Here is a 19,605-nt window from a genome sequence, read left to right on the forward strand (position 1 = left end):
TCGTGATTATCTGGGTCATGAAGATCTTTTTTGTACAGTTCTTCTGTGTATTCTTGCCACCTCTTCTTAATATCTTCTGCTTCTGTTAGGTCCCTACCATTTCTGTCCTTTATTGAGCCCATCTTTGCATGAAATGTTCCTTTGGTATCTCTGATTTTCTTGAATAGATCTCTAGTCTTTCCCATTCTGTTGTTTTCCTCTATTTCTTTGCATTGATCGCTGAAGAAGGCTTTCTTATCTCTTCTTGCTATTCTTTGGAACTCTGCATTCAGATGTTTATATCTTTCCTTTTCTCCTTTGCTTTTCGCTTCTCTTCCTTTCACAGCTATTTGTAAGGCCTCCCTAGACAGCCATTTTGCTTTTTTGCATTTCTTTTCTATGGGAATGGTCTTGAACCCTGTCTCCTGTACAATGTCACGAACCTCATTCCATAGCTCATCAGGCACTCTATCTATCAGATTTAGGCCCTTATATCTATTTCTCACTTCTGTATAATCATAAGGGATTTGTAGATATTCTCAGTATACTCAAAAAGGCAAGTCAGTTAGTTTTGCTAATAAGCGTTGGCTATTCTTCACTGGTTGAACTCTGTATCTAAAAATAGAAATTCAGTTATCACAAGGAAAAATTTGAGGAATTTTTCTATTTTTCTTCTAAGTCTAGATATGTTTTCTTTCAGTATTAGCCATTGATCCAGGTGCAGTGCCTTTATTAAAACTTTTATTAAATTTTAAGTAATGTGAAGAAATGTTTTTAAAGATCTGCTTTTAAAAATACATTGATTTCTCTGAACCACAGTATTTCTGGGGTGTTCAGTGGTATTTTGTAGATATATGGCTGTATTTTCTTCTGCTGATACTCTGTGGAAGGAACCTGAAAGTAGTTTAGAGGTTAAAGAACGTGACTTTATTGAAAAAAGAAGATAATTTGCCAATTCTGGGTATGAGACAGATGCTCTTAAAACTCTGGATCCTGGCTTGGGTCCTGATTCATAAATTATGAAGATATGTTTGGCTGTAGAATAAACTTGATGAACGAGCCATTGTGTTTTATGGCTCATAATTGCATATCATTTTTCATGTCATGGAAAAAATATCACAATTGAATACTCATTGTTAGCTTGTAATACACATAAAAACTTGTTTCATGGGTGAAAAAAGTGAAAGTATTAGTCTGACTCTTTGTGACTCCATGGACTGTAGCCCACCAGGCCCCTCTGTCCATGGGATTCTCCAGGAACAATACTGGGGTGAGTATTCATTACTTTCTCCAGGGGATCTTCCAAATCCAGGGATCAAACCCGGGTCTCCTGCATTGCAGGCAGATTCTTTACTGTTTGAGGATGGGTATTTATCCCTAATTTGCAAAAATAGGGCTCATAATATTTGGGTAACTTTGGCATTTTTTTTAATCATTAGAAATTGAGTTAGGAACGAAACTTAAATTTGAGTATCCTGTCTTTCAGTTATTTTATCATATTCTGTCTTTCTAAAGATGTGTTACACAGCTTGATGACATTTCAGTATGTTTTGGGTGTCTCACATAATGTATATATACAACATTTTCTTATTTATCTGTACTCTTTACATATTTCGTGTTTTCATATACCTCTTAAAGTCCAAATATGCCACTGGTATTCCAAATTTTTGTTACTTTGGTGACCTGTAGGATCTCTGGTTATTGTCTTCTCTTTATAAAAGCTATGATAATTGATTTAGTCTTAAATTTGCCCATTAAAAGACATACTCTAAACATTGACAGAATTCAGATTCATTGAAGTAGCCAACACACTGAAGACATAATTGAGTGAAGCAATAGTACAGAGCTTACTAGAAACATGTATGCCAAACATGGTTATAATTTATAAACCTAAAATTATTCTCTCCTTTCTCCAGTGTGGTAGGGTATTAAACATTTGAGAATATATCTGCAACTTAGTTTTAATATTAGGCTGCAATATTTTATATCTAACATTAATATTTGAAAGGCTTATAAATCACCCAGATCCCCTTATATGTTTCATGGTCTAAGGTAATTAGAAAACTAGTCATCAAATCAGTCATCACATTATCAGTTGGTTTTACAGTCAGCGTTCCTTTCACAAAGTATATCAAGTTAAATTCTGCCTTAGGGTGCCTCAAGTTTAACTGCTTAACTACATGTATATTTATTTTTTGGCTAATAAACAATCACTCATTGACACTTAGGATTAGTTTAGAGATTCTGCAATAATACAATCAATATTTTGCAGAAATTATTACAACTGTTTTGGTCACTATTTTACTTTGTTGGAGCACAGATATATTTAAAGTGCAGGATACTCTTGAGTGTAGAGAAGAAAAGAACTATTGAATTTTGAGGAAGATCCCAAATTGATGACTGGAAACTGCATAAACTGTTATATAGAATATTTCTTTGAAATGCTGTTACTCTTTTTCGTAGGATTGGATGAAAGGTCTGCAGGCATTTTGCAACTTAAGGAAAAGTAGTCCAGGGACATCTAATAAACGCCTGCGTCAGGTGAAATTTTATTTTCTTTGATTTGTGATTGTTACAGATTTGTGATTGTTTTCTGCTTTATCACTTTGCTCTTTCTTTGAACTATTTTGGGCAACATTTCAAATACTTTAGATTTCTTAAGAGAGGTTAATCTTTTTCAGGCATTTTAAAGCCATGCTCCCACTTGACTTCAGCAGCAGGAGAAATAGTTATTTCTTTATGAAGAAGAATATTCTTATATCCTTGCTGGGTTGTTGTTTAGTTGCTAAGTTGTATCTGACTCTTATGACTCCATGGACTGTAGCCCACTGGGCTTCTCTGTCCATGAGATTTCCCAGGCAGGAATATTGGAGTGGTTGCCATTTTCTTCTCCAGGAGATCTTTCTGACCCAGGGATTGAACCCGCATCTCCTTCTTTGCAGGCAGACTTCACTGCCTTGTATAGGGTACTTAGTCCCTAATGCCATCTGTTGACTACATACCAGGGCCTTTTTTCTTCTACCTAAAGTTCCAGTACCAAGTCAGCAACAACAGAAAGTATTCTGCTTGGCACTATTATTCTTTTCTTCAAAAAATTACTTTGGCCGGTGTCAAAAAAGAACTAAAAGTGCTCATGGAAAAAACCATCTGACTGACAGTACGAATCCTGGTAACTCGAGTGTTTTTTATAGTAATTGCTTTTGAAACCTATTACGTAACTTACAGGTAGTATCCTATCTTTTTTGAAACCTTAACATGACTGTCCTGCATGTTCATTTATGCAGAGTAAAGCTAGGCTTTCTCTTTTTTTTCTAGGTATGTAAAGTCAACTGTATACCCTCCATTTCTTTGCTTTTTTCTTCTAGTTATCCCCAGATAATTGAAAAAAAGTTAAGTAAATTTTAGCATTCTTGGAATTTTGAGGAAAGCATAGTACCGTATTTATTGACTAAAGTAACTCTTGTTTTATTAATACTTATGAGAATTTCCAGTAAGCTAGGTGAATTTAACCAAGAAGTGGATGAATGGTTATTTTTAGATGACTCTAAATTTAACGTTCCCTGTAGCCAGAAGTCTGATAATCTCCCTAGGGACATACATGTGCCAGCTTTTTTCCACTTGTGCTTTTATACATATCATTTCTAATCTTTACAACAATTTGCAGTGTAGACTTTATCCTAAGTTTGCATCTGAGGAAGCAGAGGCCCATAGAAATTGACTTGTGCAAGTCCATACAAATAGCAGGTGGCAAGAGGGAAAGAGAACCCGATACTAGAATTTTGGAATCAGAATCTAAATTTTGGCATCAAAACTGAAAAACGGCTTCTTTGGATCTGTATCCTTTTCTGTAAAATGAGAAGGTAGAATCAGTATTTTTAAAATATTTTCTAGCTGTGGAACTCTATATAGAAATAAAATCTTCCAGAGGAGCATTATATAGTATGTTAGATTTTGCTTTGGGTGGTGACAGTTATTTACTTAAATTAATAAAGAATCCTCTTCTCAACTTTATTTCCTGTGAATCATGGTTTTATAGTAAAAAAGGTATATTTCATTATTTTTGTCAGACTGTAATTGGAATAATAACTTGTAAAATACAATTATATTTATTTTTTAAGTGAGAATTTGCTGAATGCTTGAATGTCATATTCTATGTCACTTAAAAAGGAAAACAACTGAAAGTCATGTTTCCTGAAAAAGAGGGGGATAAGTCACTACTTTGGGTTTTTATAATTGCCTTTGAAACCTAATGTGTAATTCTTGAAATCTGGGGTAATACTTTTTGTGTTTTCTTTAGGTCAGCAGTCTTATTTTACATATTGAAGAAGCCCATAAACTCCCAGTAAAGCATTTTACTAATCCATATTGTAACATCTACCTGAATAGCGTCCAGGTAGCAAAAACTCATGCAAGGGAAGGGCAAAACCCTGTATGGTCAGAAGAGTTTGTCTTTGAGTAAGTCTTATTTTCTTGTTACATTAGATGATTTTCTTATCCCATAATGCATTTTCTTTTTTTTTTTTTTTTCCTTTTAACTCTGTATCTAAACCAGTCAGAACAAGGTGCCAGGCTCAGGCATTTTAATAGTACCTATATTTGTTTTTTATCTTATCTGTTTACTTTTGTTAGTAAAGTGCTATGTCCATGGTTTTTCACCTAGTTATTCAGTGATAAATCCAAAAGCATCTACTAACATACGCATACAAAATATTTATGAGGGTTTCCACAGTGTACTTGGGGAAGTTAAAGATGGTAGGCAAAGTGTAATTTGTCTGTATTCTTGTATACCAAATGATAAACCTGTTTTGAATCTAGTTTTAAATCTACCACTTTGAACTGGGTTAAGTAGCAGAAATAAATAGGGAGCTTATTCGATACTAGAGACAAAGGAATTAGATAGTTTGATGCCAGGACATTTTCTTAATTCTTTTTCTCCCCACATGCTTCTTTAGTGATCTTCCTCCTGACATCAACAGATTTGAAATAACTCTTAGTAATAAAACGAAGAAAAGCAAAGATCCTGATATCTGTAAGTTAATACAGAAATTTATTTCTAAAGTAAAAAAGTATGTTTTATATACTTTGGAAATTCATAATGAAGTAGAGTCTAAAATGGAAATTATAAAGGTATGTAAGTAGTGTAACTTGAGATTGCTTTTTGTACGTATGAAAATATTAGTTGTTGAGAAAGAATGTGTCCAAAAAAGAAATAAAGACCAAAATGGCTAAATTGTATATACTCTAATCTTAAACCCTTAAAGTAGTGTCTGTTCACCCTCCTCACTCAATGAATAACAAGAAAAAGAAAATAGTGACAGCGGTCATCTTTCTGTGATGCTTCCTTACCCCTTCTTCCTACTTTTTAGGTTTCTCCTACTCTCCTATCCTTTGCATGGACATGAAAAAAAGCACTCTATTTTTCCTTTAAAACACTGTTCACTTCTAGTGCCAGTCCTTGTTCTCAGCAGCATGCTTTTCCCAGCCCATTTTGGAAACAGGTGACAGTGGGATTTAGCCATTCACACAAGAGTGGATTAGATTAATCCTTAAATATCTTCTTAAAAATCAGGCTTAGGAAGAAAAAAGTGATACATGTTAACAGAATCAAAGCCTGGATTTTTTGCTATATTCTGTAACTTCTGTACTGTTTTAAGTGGTTAACATTTTTTAGTGGTTCCCATTATTTTTAAGATAAAATCTAACCCCCTAGTAATGATACAGAACCTTTCCTGACATACTCCAATCTTCTGTATATTGTATCCTTGTATATTGTATCTATCTTGTATATTGTATATTGAATCTATCCTTCTCTCCAGCTGCACCAGCCTTCTTATTGCTCTTAAATTATCTATGGATTTTAAAACCATCCGCCATACCTTGTGTTCAGACTGTGTGCACACTGCCTTTTTTTTCTCTACCTTTCTACTTAGTTACACCTCCAGATCCTGTTACAGTCAGCTTAACGGGTATCTGTTTGGAATGGATGTTTAGAACTTCACGGGCTGAATTACAAATTGTTTCTCTGTACTTCATCAGCATTAACAACTTTATAGCACTTACTGCAGGGTACCATAATTGATTTCTTGCCTCCTTGGCTACACGGTGATCTCCATGCATGTCAGAGACCATGTATTAATCATGTCTGTATTCCACATCCTTGCCTATCAGAGAGTCTGGCACATAGTAGGCATTCAGTAAATGAATGAAGTAAGCATTAAGTGTTAAAATTTGTGGTATTACTTAAATGATTACTGTCTCAAAAGATGACACTGTAATTAGTCCCACAAATTTTCCTAATGTTATATCTTCTCTATAGTGTTAAACACTTTTCATTAAAGGACTTTTAAGTAATACCACAAAAAGTGTTTAACACTATAGAGAAGATATAACATTAGGAAAATTTGTGGGACTAATTACAGTGTCATCTTTTGAGACAGTAATCATTTGATATTTTTCTGTCAAAGTATTTATGCGCTGCCAGTTGAGCCGGTTACAGAAGGGGCATGCCACAGACGAATGGTTTTTGCTCAGCTCCCATATACCATTGAAAGGTATTGAACCAGGATCCCTGCGTGTCCGAGCACGATATTCTATGGAAAAGATCATGCCAGAAGAAGAGTACAGCGAATTTAAGGAGGTATTTAAGTTATTTACCAGACTATTTATTTTTAAAAGCATTAAGAGAAATAGTTAACTTTTAATGAAAGGTCCATTCAGTTAAATATAATAATTTCATAGTTTAGTGGCACAGTGACAGAGAAGATTGAAAACCTGTGCAGCAGTATGACATTGGTATTAAGTCTATGAATATAGAGGCTACAATCTCATTGTTTTTAGTACATGTATTCAATAGAACATACTCCTAAATTGAGAATGTATCAAGCCCATCTCTCTCATGTCTCCTGCATTGGCAGGTGGGTTCTTTACCACTGGTGCCACCTGGGAAGCCCATAGAAGAACATATTTTCTGTTAATCTGAGAATGCTCAATATTGTATACTTTCAACAACCTTTCTCCATGTCTTTTTTAGCTTATACTGCAAAAGGAACTTCATGTAGTCTATGCTTTATCACATGTATGTGGACAGGACCGAACACTACTCGCTAGCATTCTACTGAAGATTTTTCTTCATGAAAAGCTTGAATCATTGTTGTTATGTACACTAAATGACAGAGAAATAAGCATGGAAGGTATAGTATGGATGTGTTAGTGTGATACTTTTAAAAACTGGGTTAATGATTCAGTTCAGTCACTCAGTCGTGTCCAACTCCTTGCGACCCCATGGACTTCAGCCTGCCAGGCCTCCCTGTCCATCGCCAACTCCCAGAGTTTACCCAAACTCATGTCCATTGAGTTGGTGATGCCATCCAACCATCTCATCCTCTGTCGTCCCCTTCTCCTCCTCCAGCATCAGGGTCTTTTCCAATGAGTCAGTTCTTTGCAAAAGTGGCCAAAGTATTGGAGTTTCAGCTTCAGCATCAGTCCTTTCGATGAATATTCAGGACTGATTTCCTCTGGATGGACTGGTTGGATGTTGTCCAAGGGATTATCAAGAGTCTTCTCCAACACCACAGTTCAAAAGCATCAATTCTTCGGCGCTCAGCTTTCTTTTATAATCAAGTATATATGGACTTTATCTTAAAACATTAAATAATTAAATCATCTTACAAAGGAAGTTACTCAGTTTTTCCTTCATTAAAAAATTAGTTGGAGTGTCAGTTGAGATTCGGAGTGTCAGCTGAGATTGTTACGCTGGCTAATATAGGAAGCAGGGGGTTACTTATATTTAATACAGGTTTCTATCATGGCAAATTAGTATTAGAAGCAATAAGAAAGTGACTTCCATGTCCAGATCATTGGTTCATAGTGTGTCTGATTATTAAGAACAGTGTGGTATGCTTACCATGTTCTTGTTTTTTTTTTTGCTTATAAATTCACTGCACAAAAGTTGGGTGTCAGCTGCATTTTATTTCTAGCGTCTATATAGATAGGTAGTTTCTAGGCAGCTGGACACATTGTACTTTGTAACCACGTGGAAACACATCAGAATAACCCATTTCCAGCCAGCACTTTGACTCAGACAGTACTTGCTTCTAGGTTCCCCAGGTATTAATAAACTGTAGAATCTAGAACTATTTCCTCCTACTCATAGAAAATACAAAAATATAAAGTGGTGGTAACATATTTTATACTGAGATTTTTTTCTTTCAATATTTGTTTTTTAGAATTTTATTAAAAGTTGTTAATGGCTATATGTTAGACTACTAAGTTAATCTGTACTGGGATTTTATGTTATATGCTTGTTTGGAAATCAACTCATAGTTTCCAGTGTGGGCTCAGTGGAAAGCAAGGCTGGATTCTGGTGCTAGTTTTGTCACTATTTGGCTCTCTAGTCTTACTGATAAGTCACAGAACTGTCTGAAGCCTTTGTGTGTTCATATGAACATGGCAGTGTGAATCCCTTCTGTTTATGATCTTAGGAAGTAATAGAAGTCTTTTGAAGAGTTAAGTTTATAGAAATACAGGACATCATTATATTTAGTAATGCTGCATGCAGATAAACGTGCTTAAATGGCTATAATTGGTTAAGGAAAACAAGGAATTCAATTAATTTCCAATTTGATTCACAATAGTACAATCCTTTACAAATAATTTTGTAATATTAAATATTTATGTAGATGAAGCCACTACCCTCTTTCGAGCCACAACACTTGCGAGCACCTTGATGGAGCAGTATATGAAAGCCACTGCTACACAATTTGTTCATCACGCTTTAAAAGACTCTATCTTAAGGATAATGGAAAGTAAGCAGTCTTGTGAGGTGAGTAATGTTGTATTTTAGCAAAGAGCATATTTTAATAGGTGAAAATGTATTAGCTGTCTAAAACTGTTCATCAGAGCAGTTATACCTTTTGTAATACAATTGGAAAAATGTTATGTAAAACAGACTTCAAAAGGATGTACTTTATTTGGGGATTAAAAACCTCAAATTGTGCCAGAGATACATGAAAGTACTTTTATCATAAAGTGTATATTACTTTCAGAAAGTGTGCATAACATAAATTCAAGTTTTTGTTAAGAGAGTTCTCTTGTGTAAGTTCTAAATAATATCTAGGTTTGTCCTTAGGGTTGTTTTTTTTTTTTTGGTGGCAGGGAGGTGGGTGGTAGGAACGGTAGAGGTTATCTCCTTAAAAGCAAATAAAAAACATCCTTTTAGGATTGATTATTAAAGGCTTCAGGCTTCCCTGGTGGCTCAGATGGTAAAGAATCTGCCTGCAATGCAGGAGACCTGGGTTTGATCCCAGGGTTGGGAATGTAAACTCGTAACAAACCATTAAGAAAAAGAGTAGAATCTCATTTATGTGACTATTTTATCATTTTATTTTGAAGGTAGAGGAACTACAGAAGGATAATATTTTTTAGGTCTGATACAGAATAAAAGAATTGCTTTTGATAATGTATACTGGGATCAGTCAAGATGTTAATTCTGCACTAAGTTGTCAGTTTTTACTTATTAACTTAAAGAGGACAAATTGATAATATAGTATTGCAGACCTGGGTTAACACCATAGTTAGCCTAAGTATAAAGGATACAGAAATGCAGCAAGTCTGCAGAAAGTCTCTGGATGTTGAATCCAGGCTAAGGTATTTAGATTCCCATAGATACATCTACTCCATTGATTCTAGACAAGAATTCTTACATATCAAAAGTTACTGGAAAGTTCATGATGCTGCCACTGAGGCATCTGGTATTTTATCAGTCTTTTAAAAAGTCTTGCTCATAAAAACTTTTCTAATAAGTTTTTTCCTCACATAAATTTAGAATTAAGATAGGTTTTATAATAATATATAGTGATCTTTCTTCCCAATTAAAATACTCCACTGTATCTATGAATATGTGGCCACTTAAACAGGGTTTTTGTGTTTTAGTTGGGAATATTATCTTTAAAATAGTCTAATACAGTTTTGTGTCCCTGTAAAGTCTATGGTAAAATGTGGTAAATGAATAAAATAAAATTTTATTGATTAGTATTAACCCCAAGGCAACTGAAAATTGTTGAATAATCATTGCTTGCTCTTCAGTTGAGTAGTTGGGAATAAACAGTAATAAGCCCATTAGGAGTTCCATAGAGTAAACTACTTGAAATTCCCATTTAGTCCCACTACCAACACCAAAAGACTAATACAGATTGAAAAATGGAAAAATAGAGAACTCTGCAAACAACTGTTTGATTACCTTGATTCATTTGCATTTATTATTGTCAAGATGCATTTATATTGATTTATTCCTTCTCTTAGTTAAGTCCATCAAAGTTAGAAAAAAATGAAGATGTGAACACTAATTTAGCACACCTATTGAACATACTTTCAGAGCTTGTGGAGAAAATATTCATGGCTTCAGAAATACTTCCACCGTAAGTGGTGAAATTTTAATTTGACAAGAAATTGTATATTGCCTTTTTAAAATCTGTATTTATAAAAACATGTGTAAGCTTTTCCACTATCCGGATGTTGTACTTTGAAAAAGTAAAGTTTTTAACCTTTACATGATGAATTGTGTTTAAGGAAAAAGTGACTTGAAGAAACCAAAGTGAAATATTTGCATTAAAATAAACCATGTTTTTATACAGGCCAGTATGTATGGTTTATCTAGTAACTTGGGGAATGAATAGAAGCGTATAGTCTCAGATTTGAGATCATGAAACGTATGCACCTCTCCCATCTATAGTTGAATATCTTACTAATTATGTACACAAGGTAATTACTTGGTATCTGCTTAGTGGCTTCCAGTGTTGGTGAATTCACTTATTCAGGCAGAAGTTAACTTGCATTAAAATCTGCCTCCTTTCTAGTATCTTTTCATTCTTTTCATTAATATAGAAGTAATCTGAAAATGGTAGGGTTTCCTCCATAGTAGATATAAAGAGCTGGCTAAATGAATTGACGAAAACCTAAGTTTCCCTTATCCTTTGCTAAATATCATTACTTGTAGCAGAGTACTTTTTTTGGGAAAAAGGTTAGTTGCATTTAAAAACGTCATAAGCTTTAGACTGCAATAAGATCAGTATTTTCATTTGCTTTCTGTATTGAGATGATTGTGTTATTTTGGCAGGACACTGAGGTATATTTATGGGTGTTTACAGAAATCTGTTCAGCACAAGTGGCCTACAAATACCACCATGAGAACAAGAGTTGTTAGGTAAGGCTTATTAATTGATTTGTTAAATCATTTTAATAGCCTGCACCAACAGTCAAGTGCATAAAAAGACTAACAGTATATAGTATACAATTAAAGACCTTTTTTGTTTGAATTTTATGTCAGGCCCTGTTGAATATTTTCTAAATTCAGATAGCTCCTAAACTTTAACTTACTGTGTGTTTTTTTTGAAGTTACTATGAAATACTTAGCTAGCTACTGTTTTGCATTTTCTAAAAACCTGAACATTCAATGATAGTCAATTAACTATTTGGGAAGGTCTTTTTTTTTGTTTTTCAACCATACAAAATGAGGTTAAAAGTTATATAACCAACAAAAATATGTAGCTAATGTCACATAGTACCCTTCATACACACACATATACATTCATGCATATATATGTATTGTTGTTTAGTCACTGAGGCATGTCCAACTTTTTTGCAAACCCATGGACTGTAGCCTGCTGGGCTCCTCTCCGTGGGATTCCCCAGGCAAGAATACTGGAGTGGGTTGCCATTTCCTTCTCCACGGGATCTTCCTGGCCCAAGATCTAACCTGAGTCTCCTGCATTGGCAGGCAGAGTCTTTACTGCAGAGCCACCAGGGAAGCCCATATATGTGTATACATACATAGAGAAGGAGAGAGAAACAGGGGTAGAAGAAGAGGGAGGGGGGAGACCAAGATTAGTTAATGTGTCTCTGCTGCTGCTGCTAAGTCGCTTCAGTCGTGTCCGACTCTGTGCGACCCCATAGATGGCAGCCCACCAGGCTCCCCCGTCCCTGGGATTCTCCAGGCAAGAACGCTGGAGTGGGTTGCCATTTCCTTCTCCAATGCATGAAAGTGAAAAGTGAAAGTGAAGTCGCTCAGTTGTGTCCGACTCTAGCGACCCCATGGACTGCAGCCCACCAGGCTCCTCCGTCCATGGGATTTTCCAGGCAAGAGTACTGGAGTGGGGTGCCATTGCTTTCTCCAATGTGTCTCTAGGAAAAGCAATAATTGAACCATACAGATATTGATTAATTGGTTTGTAACAGTCTGTGTCTTGGTGCTCCTCTCCTGCCAGAGTCTATAGTTCAGAAGCTGTCTCAGTGTGTTAGTTGTGGAGTAATTAGAAGGAATTGCTCTGTCAAGTCATAGAATTTTTTAGCTTATATAGGAGGACTTTGGTATTATTTTAACTTTTGCAACGAGGAAGGAGATCTGTAGATGCTGAATTTGCTTAAGGTTATATAGTTAGTGGCTAAGGCAGAACTAAAGGCAAAAGATCTAAGACCCAATCTAATATCCTTAATATCTGAAAGGCTTTATAAGCACACCACAACCTATTCAAGACAGTAGGAAAATTACTGCAAAAGCATCAGAGAATTCAGCAGTCTAATCATAATAAAATTTATCATATAGAATATATGCTGCCCATCATGTTACAGACCATTTAAAAAAAAAACCCACTGGGCATCTACTGAAGACACCAGTATCACAGAATTAGTTTTGAAAATGTGCATTAATCCTGTCCCAACCTATATTTGTAGAGAGATCTCATTTTACAGATAAAATCTCTTGCTTACTAATGATATGACAAATATTTAAGAATTGTCGATTTTACATTTTTTGGCTTTAGTAGAGATGAGAGAATAGAAAAGAATTACAAGCATATGTTTCAGTATGTTTGTTAAGCAAACAGCTGGAAATTCTGCTATGCAGTTTGATATGACAGGGTATTTTAATAAGGGGCATTTATGGCCTAGGTGGTGACTTCTGCCCCTAGTTAAGCTTTTAAATATACATGTAGATACCTAGTATCCCTCTTATATTTAAAGTTACCTGTAAGAATTCACAGAAAGTAGATTTGCACACTGAAATTCTTTTATAATTCAGTGTGGTTAGGTTATATTTCAGATTCAAAGGCAAAGATATCAAAATGTTTTCAAGTAAAACAAACAACATTGTTGGGAGGTGAATGCTGAGAAGTGTTATTCACTCTAATAGAGAAAAGAGATTGTGTCAGTAATTTCTAAAAAGAATTTTATCAACTTGGAAATAATGTGTGTCTTTCCAAGGGCAGGTGAGAGGTCAGTTATGAGTGTGGATCCCTCTTTAAGAGTAAATTAGAGAAATATTATCTAAATGAGGACTATACCAGTAACTGAAGGGGGCAGACTAGCAATAGCTATATACACTTGTAGATGTACTTTGTCCTTTGTTCCCAGAGTAAGATTAGCAGGTAAAATCATCTGACAACTGTTGTTAAATGTGCGTTTTTACTGTGTTGTTTTGCTATTAATATTTTGTAATCTGAGAATTTTTTAGACTTTTAGAATGCATAATGTCTTTTCCTCCATTGCCTTAAAGGCTTTTCAACATTATGTTTGTATACTTTGTCATTTATTAAGAAGTCACTTTTCCCCTAGTACAATGGATTCTTAATTTTTACATAATAATAAGTGAACAAAGTCAGTATAACGAACTTGATTTATAACAGACTGTTCTAAGAAAGAGGAAAGAGAAGTGAGAGAACGTCAATTTTAAGACCTTTACAGAACTATGTATCTATTAAAAAGGCTTGCTTGTACTCCTATAATATTTTAGAAATTCCTAGTGTTCCTAAGGACACTCCTTCCTCAAAGTAAGTATAAAATGCACTGTTGGCCTGAAATAAACAGTGAATTTTAGATATAACTTAAATTTTCCCAAAGTAAACCTACAATTCTAAATGAGAATGTTTAAGAAGCAGAATATATATATATAAATATATATGTACGTTCTTTAAAATAGCTTATTTTCATAAAGTTGTATATTTGGTCAGCCCTACATTAGTTCAAAGTTCATGGTTCTACAGGTATTAAAATTTTTATTATTTTAATGTGACACATAATAGTAGTTTTCTAAAATAACAAAATTTCCCTCCCATTCAGTGGTTTTGTTTTTCTTCGACTTATCTGTCCTGCCATCCTGAATCCACGGATGTTTAATATCATCTCAGGTAATAAATTTTGAAATTAAAAAAAGTTTCATACTCTTTAGTGAGGTTATTTTTTCTTTTAAATCTGATCTTTAAATTATTTACTTCTAAGACTTGGTATAAAAAAGCACCCGACTTGTTTTTGCTGTTTTACCTTTTCTTTCCATTTTGCTTTTTTTCCTTTCTTTCCACTACTATCTGAAGCCTGAGATGGCATAAGTAGACACATACCATTTTCTGCCCTGTCCAAACCCATGTCTCAGACTCTTAGGACTTTTTCCAGTCTGCAGTATTGGCTTTTTCAGGTTGGGGAGAAGAGTTTTCTGTGTGCTTTTAGCTCATGCTAGACTCTCGTCACTACCATTACAAGTTGGATTTTAAAATTATAGCTGCAATTGTAGTTGTACTCTGCAAATACTTATGAAGGAGCCGTTTGAGATTTCCCGGTAGAGATTTCTTGTCACGAACTACATAATGATAATTGGCATTTTAAACTCCCAACAAACCAGATTCGGTTTTGCATTTTACATATGCCCATTATGGACTGGTAGTAGACTTTTCAAATAAAGGATAAGAATGATATTTGTGACTATAAATGTAATCATAAGCCATTATTAGCAGAAGGAATCTGAAGCATTTTTGTCTTAATAATTTGAAGCTTAAAACTGTATTAAACATTTTTGGGATATCTTAAATTTTACCTTTATAGCCATTGTATCTTTGTAAATACTTTCTGTTGCTACTAAAATGGTTAAATCTTTGGGTCTATAAAGAATTAAGGGTTTAGAATTCTTTTGGAGAGATGTGTTTATCTGAATGTTAGACTCTGAACCACTAGGCAATATTATTTATTGTTTAGCAGCTTAAGATAAAAAGAATACAATCTAAAATCAGGCAGCCAGATAGGCTATCTGTAGGCTTTTACTATAAAACAATTTCGTTTCAGAGCTTAAAATTAATAGACAAATACTTTTCATTTACATCCTACTGTCAATATAGGGCAGTATTTCCTGATTATATGTTTTTCTCCTCAAAATAAAGCAGAGATTCCAGACTTTATTTTTGTTATTGAGCTTTAAAGTGAATTGACTCACTGGAGGCTGGGAGCAGGAAACTGTTCATATTGCAAATTGACAACCCGGGTGGGTTGAAATACACAATTTGTGAATTGTCCCCAAAGGGTATGTGGAGTGACAGTCTTTTTAGTGATAAAGTTTTGAGGTATTTTATAATACTATCAACCAGCTGGGAATTGCTGAGCCTTGTAGTACCCTTTTCACAAACTACAGGTGCTAATAAGTGTGTTTGGTTTTGGTTTCCCCCCTTTAAATCAAGCTCTTTTGATTTCATACAGGTCATACACTTGCCAAAAAAAATTGCATTCTGAATGGAAGAATGTTAGTATTTTTAACTGTAAAGAAATATTAAAGTGCTAAATTTATAATGGTTTACCTGGAAGTACCTTTGGAGTTGGTGTCATTAGCTGTGCCCAATTCTCTTATAGATTCCCCATCTCCTATTGCTGCAAGAACACTGACATTAGTGGCTAAGTCTGTGCAGAACTTAGCAAATCTTGTGGAATTTGGAGCTAAGGTAAAAACATTTTGATACTTTAAAATGTCATTTTTGAGTGAAACCTCAACACGACAAAACCATAAAATATAAGTAAATTTTCAACAGTGGATATTTCATAATTTATGATATTATTGGTATGTTCACATATTTAATGTTTTTAGATTTTAATTTTAATAATGGAATTTTTAAAACCACTGTTTTAGCTAGTATAGAAAACTTTTTTCAGTATAATTTCCAGTATAATCAATGTCTTCCATTTTTAAATATAAAAATCAATTACCATATTTTAAAATGTACCCCAGTTGATTTGTTATGTATTACATACTAAACATTCTCTGTAATATTAAAATTTAGATGAGTTTTTAAACAACCTATATGTAATCCTACTAAGGACAATTGACTATTAATAGGTCACCTGCTTCTGTCATTATTAAACTTCTTGTTGTATCTGGAAATATGTAATTATTTTTCTTAATCCTTATTTAATGCCATCATGTAAATGTTAAGTAGTCTTCTACTGGATACTTAGATGACTTCCAGTTTGTCACTGTGCCTTATATCTGTATCTATCTACACACACACACACACACACACTTCCTTTCAAACTTGTCCAGTTATTTCTTTAAATGAACTTTGGAGCAGAATTACTAAGTCAGAAGACTTTTTGCTTCTCTCAGCCTTGCCAAAACTCAGCTATTATTACTCTTCTATTTTTGACAATCTGATAGGCATACCACTTTGTGTCTCCTTATTTCATCACTTTTAGACTATATGATTTTTCATGTCTAGGTCCTTATCTCACTTTACTGAGTTTAAAAGAGCTTGTGTTAATACTAAACTTTTCCTATTGTAACATAGCATGTTTTAGAATAGGTTTAAGACTTTAGAAAGAAGCAGTTTGTAGCCTGACTTAGCTTTTGAATGTATCTGAATTGAGGCAGGTTATGAGTACTAATTTTTTTAATTGTAGTCCTAATCATACTGTATTTTAATTTATTATATTCTCTGCTAGATTCTAATAACCTCTGGGTACTTGGCAAGTAATTATTTTCTCAGTAATTATTTTTGAATGACCTACATATAAACAGTTTGTTTCTGCTAGGCTATGTATGCTAATTTTTTTTCATCCAGAATTTGCTCATTAAAAATATACCCCTATTCCTTAGAATAGCTGCTTGCTTATATTAGAAGGAAAATAGTCATTTTATGATTAAATTCTTACAAATATGTTCTGCTACTGATAATATGACTTATAAGAATTTTTACTATATGTATGGTTTTTGTTACAGATCAGATGCTTTTCATCCATATAGTAAGACTTTTATTTTTATATTTTTAGGAGCCTTACATGGAAGGTGTCAATCCATTCATCAAAAGTAATAAACATCGCATGATCATGTTTTTAGATGAACTAGGGGTATGTATATAATTTTTTTAAGTATTTTGACACCTAAAAGCTTCTCTATCCAGAATTGGAAAAAAAAAATTCAAAAGCTGCATATTTTTGTCTACCTTCCTAAACAAATTATTTCATTTGATTATAACCATTTATTCTTATGATAAGTAGTTTTCACCAAGAATACAGTATTGTGGCTTTTGGATTTCTTGTGTCATTTTTCAGTTTCTGTCTTGTCTTTCGTTATCTTCTTAGCTGCCCACCTCACCACTATGTCAGTCTGCTGCTGCTTTAGCTGCTTTAACAAAGTAGTGGAACTTGAAATAGTAAAATCAGTATTCAGTCTGGTAGTACTGTAATGACACAAAGTTACTTTATGAAACTTATCTGAAGATAATTAACATTGATTTCTATATGTTAGTTATGTGTTTGTGGCATAGTCCACAGATAATTATAGACCTAAACGGTTCTCGTTAACACTTGTCATGTAGCTCTTATATGTGCTGATGAGTTTGGACAAATTATACTAGTTTAATCATGAAAGTCAGTCTGAAAGAGCCTAGGAATTTTAAGTTTGGGTTGCCTTTAATCCATATTAAAGAGTTAATGCTTGCATTATTTACCCTCCAGATTTTTTTTTTCTTTAAAAAAAAAAACTTCATAGATTTAAAAAAAATTAGAAAAACCATTTGCTTAGAATAGCAGTAATAGTGCACGATATTTTGTCCTGTGATTGAAGAAAATGAAACCTGATTTTTGTGTGAATATTGAGGTCATAAAATCTATCAAATTGAATTTTAAGAGATTATTATGTATTAAATTTTATCTACTGTACCAGTTAGGATCTTTTCAGAAGAGATAGTAGTGTCGTATTTCTAAACGCAGTTTTATGATTCCCTTAAAGAATGTACCTGAACTTCCGGACACTACAGAGCATTCTAGAACTGACCTTTGCCGTGATTTAGCAGCATTGCATGAGATTTGTGTGGCCCATTCAGATGAACTGCGGACGCTCAGTAATGAGCGTGGTGCACAACAGGTAGGTTTTTGCAAGCCTTTGTTAACAATATTATTTCTTTACATGTAAGCACAATATCAGCATAAGATTCTTTGAGAGCTGATAAATAGCTAAATTACAATTAGTCTTTATTAATTATATTAAAATTTTAAGACTCTGAATCAAAATTCACAAAGATCTCAGCAAACAGGAATGATAAGCCCAGATTAAGATTACATATTTTTGATACCACAAAATGTCAAACCTTGCTTCTAAGCTAATGTGAACTCTACTAAAAAAATGGAGGTGTTTATACGCTTGGTGGTATGTATGAAGTGGTAAGTGAGCTAACAGTCAATCAGTAGTGATGTAGTGTTTTTCTGTCTGCTTCTGTCACACACACACACCGTGCATGGCCAGGTAACTTTGCAAGCTCTCAAACACATGAGAATTATGCATGCGTTTTAAGATTGATAAAAACATTTCAAGATCCAGAGATTCTGGAATATGGCCTTAAAAACTAAGCACTGTCACCAGTGGCCGACACGTGGCAGGGACCTTACAGGAGAGGTTAACACGTTGAGTTCAGTGATTCCGAGTTCTCCTCAATCTGAGATTCTACAATTCTCGTTTCTTCCCAGTTTAGATAATAATAGCACAATTCAGTTAGGTTTCAATCACTTTAGAAGCTCAGGCAGAATATGTGCCATGAAGTGAAGTGGCTCAGTCGTGTCCGACTCTTTGCGACCCCGTGGACTGTGGCCTACCAGACTCCTCTGTCCATGGGATTCTCCAGGCAAGAGTACTGGAGTGGGGTGCCACTGCCTTCTCCAGGGGATATTCCCAGCCCAGGGATCGAACCCAGGTCTCCCATATTGGAGGCAGACACTTTAAGCTCTGAGCCACCAGGGAAGCCCCTAATATGTGCCATAGACCTACTTATATGCTGTTGGCATGTGAATTGCCTTCTTGCTACACTGGAGTTGGGTTCATTAAATGGCTTGCCTTGAATACTTTATTTTTTTGGAGAATCTGGCCCAATTAAGACTTTCTAAGAAAGATAAAGGAGCTGAATGATTTAATTTTAGGCCCAGTGTTGTCATTCTTTTCATGATTATAGCGTTTGATTATAGCGTTCATTAGACTGTAGCCTGATTGCCCTTATGTGCTCTTACAGGGCTTGAGGTGTGTTATTTATAATGATAAATCTGTCTTCTGATAAGATGTTCTATCCTAGAGATTGTTCAGGCCCAAGCAGATATGAGAATGCCAACAGAAATGAGTTTGTTTAGAGAGTAAAAAATTATATCTCAACCAAAATAACATGACCAGAACTATTCAGTCAAGGACTGAGTAATACATACTTACAATTGTATGCTTTTTTTGAGTAGAATGGTAATGTTATTTTATGAATCCCTTTGAGTTCATATGGTATTTTTCAAATCCAGGTTTCCCATCCCTGAGATTTGACAGAGCTTTCATTCATTTACTAATTAGTTTCA

The 19,605-nt window shown here is 34.4% G+C and overlaps 2 protein-coding genes across 5 annotated transcripts in view; one reads left to right on the forward strand and one right to left on the reverse strand.

The window, feature by feature from the left end:
- The window catches only part of RASA1 (RAS p21 protein activator 1), a 111,530-nt gene that overhangs the window by 89,371 nt on the left and 2,554 nt on the right, over positions 1 to 19,605 (forward strand). For 2 of the 3 annotated variants that reach the window (XM_070373092.1, XM_070373091.1), the window contains exons 13-24: positions 2,443 to 2,520; positions 4,277 to 4,434; positions 4,932 to 5,008; positions 6,444 to 6,616; positions 7,010 to 7,169; positions 8,658 to 8,800; positions 10,279 to 10,394; positions 11,093 to 11,179; positions 14,089 to 14,156; positions 15,640 to 15,728; positions 17,050 to 17,127; positions 18,011 to 18,145. In XM_070373092.1, the coding sequence (XP_070229193.1) occupies positions 2,443 to 2,520; positions 4,277 to 4,434; positions 4,932 to 5,008; positions 6,444 to 6,616; positions 7,010 to 7,169; positions 8,658 to 8,800; positions 10,279 to 10,394; positions 11,093 to 11,179; positions 14,089 to 14,156; positions 15,640 to 15,728; positions 17,050 to 17,127; positions 18,011 to 18,145 (1,362 nt within the window). Of the gene's footprint in view, positions 1 to 2,442; positions 2,521 to 4,276; positions 4,435 to 4,931; positions 5,009 to 6,443; positions 6,617 to 7,009; positions 7,170 to 8,657; positions 8,801 to 10,278; positions 10,395 to 11,092; positions 11,180 to 14,088; positions 14,157 to 15,639; positions 15,729 to 17,049; positions 17,128 to 18,010; positions 18,146 to 18,380 lie in introns of all 3 variants that reach the window. The other variant, XM_070373093.1, reaches the window with a different exon arrangement.
- The window catches only part of CCNH (cyclin H), a 247,853-nt gene that overhangs the window by 9,977 nt on the left and 218,271 nt on the right, over positions 1 to 19,605 (reverse strand). The gene's annotated exons all lie outside the window — the stretch shown is intronic.

The sequence above is a fragment of the Bos mutus genome, chromosome 7 (assembly GCF_027580195.1).
Source record: "Bos mutus isolate GX-2022 chromosome 7, NWIPB_WYAK_1.1, whole genome shotgun sequence".
NCBI lineage: Eukaryota > Metazoa > Chordata > Mammalia > Artiodactyla > Bovidae > Bos > Bos mutus.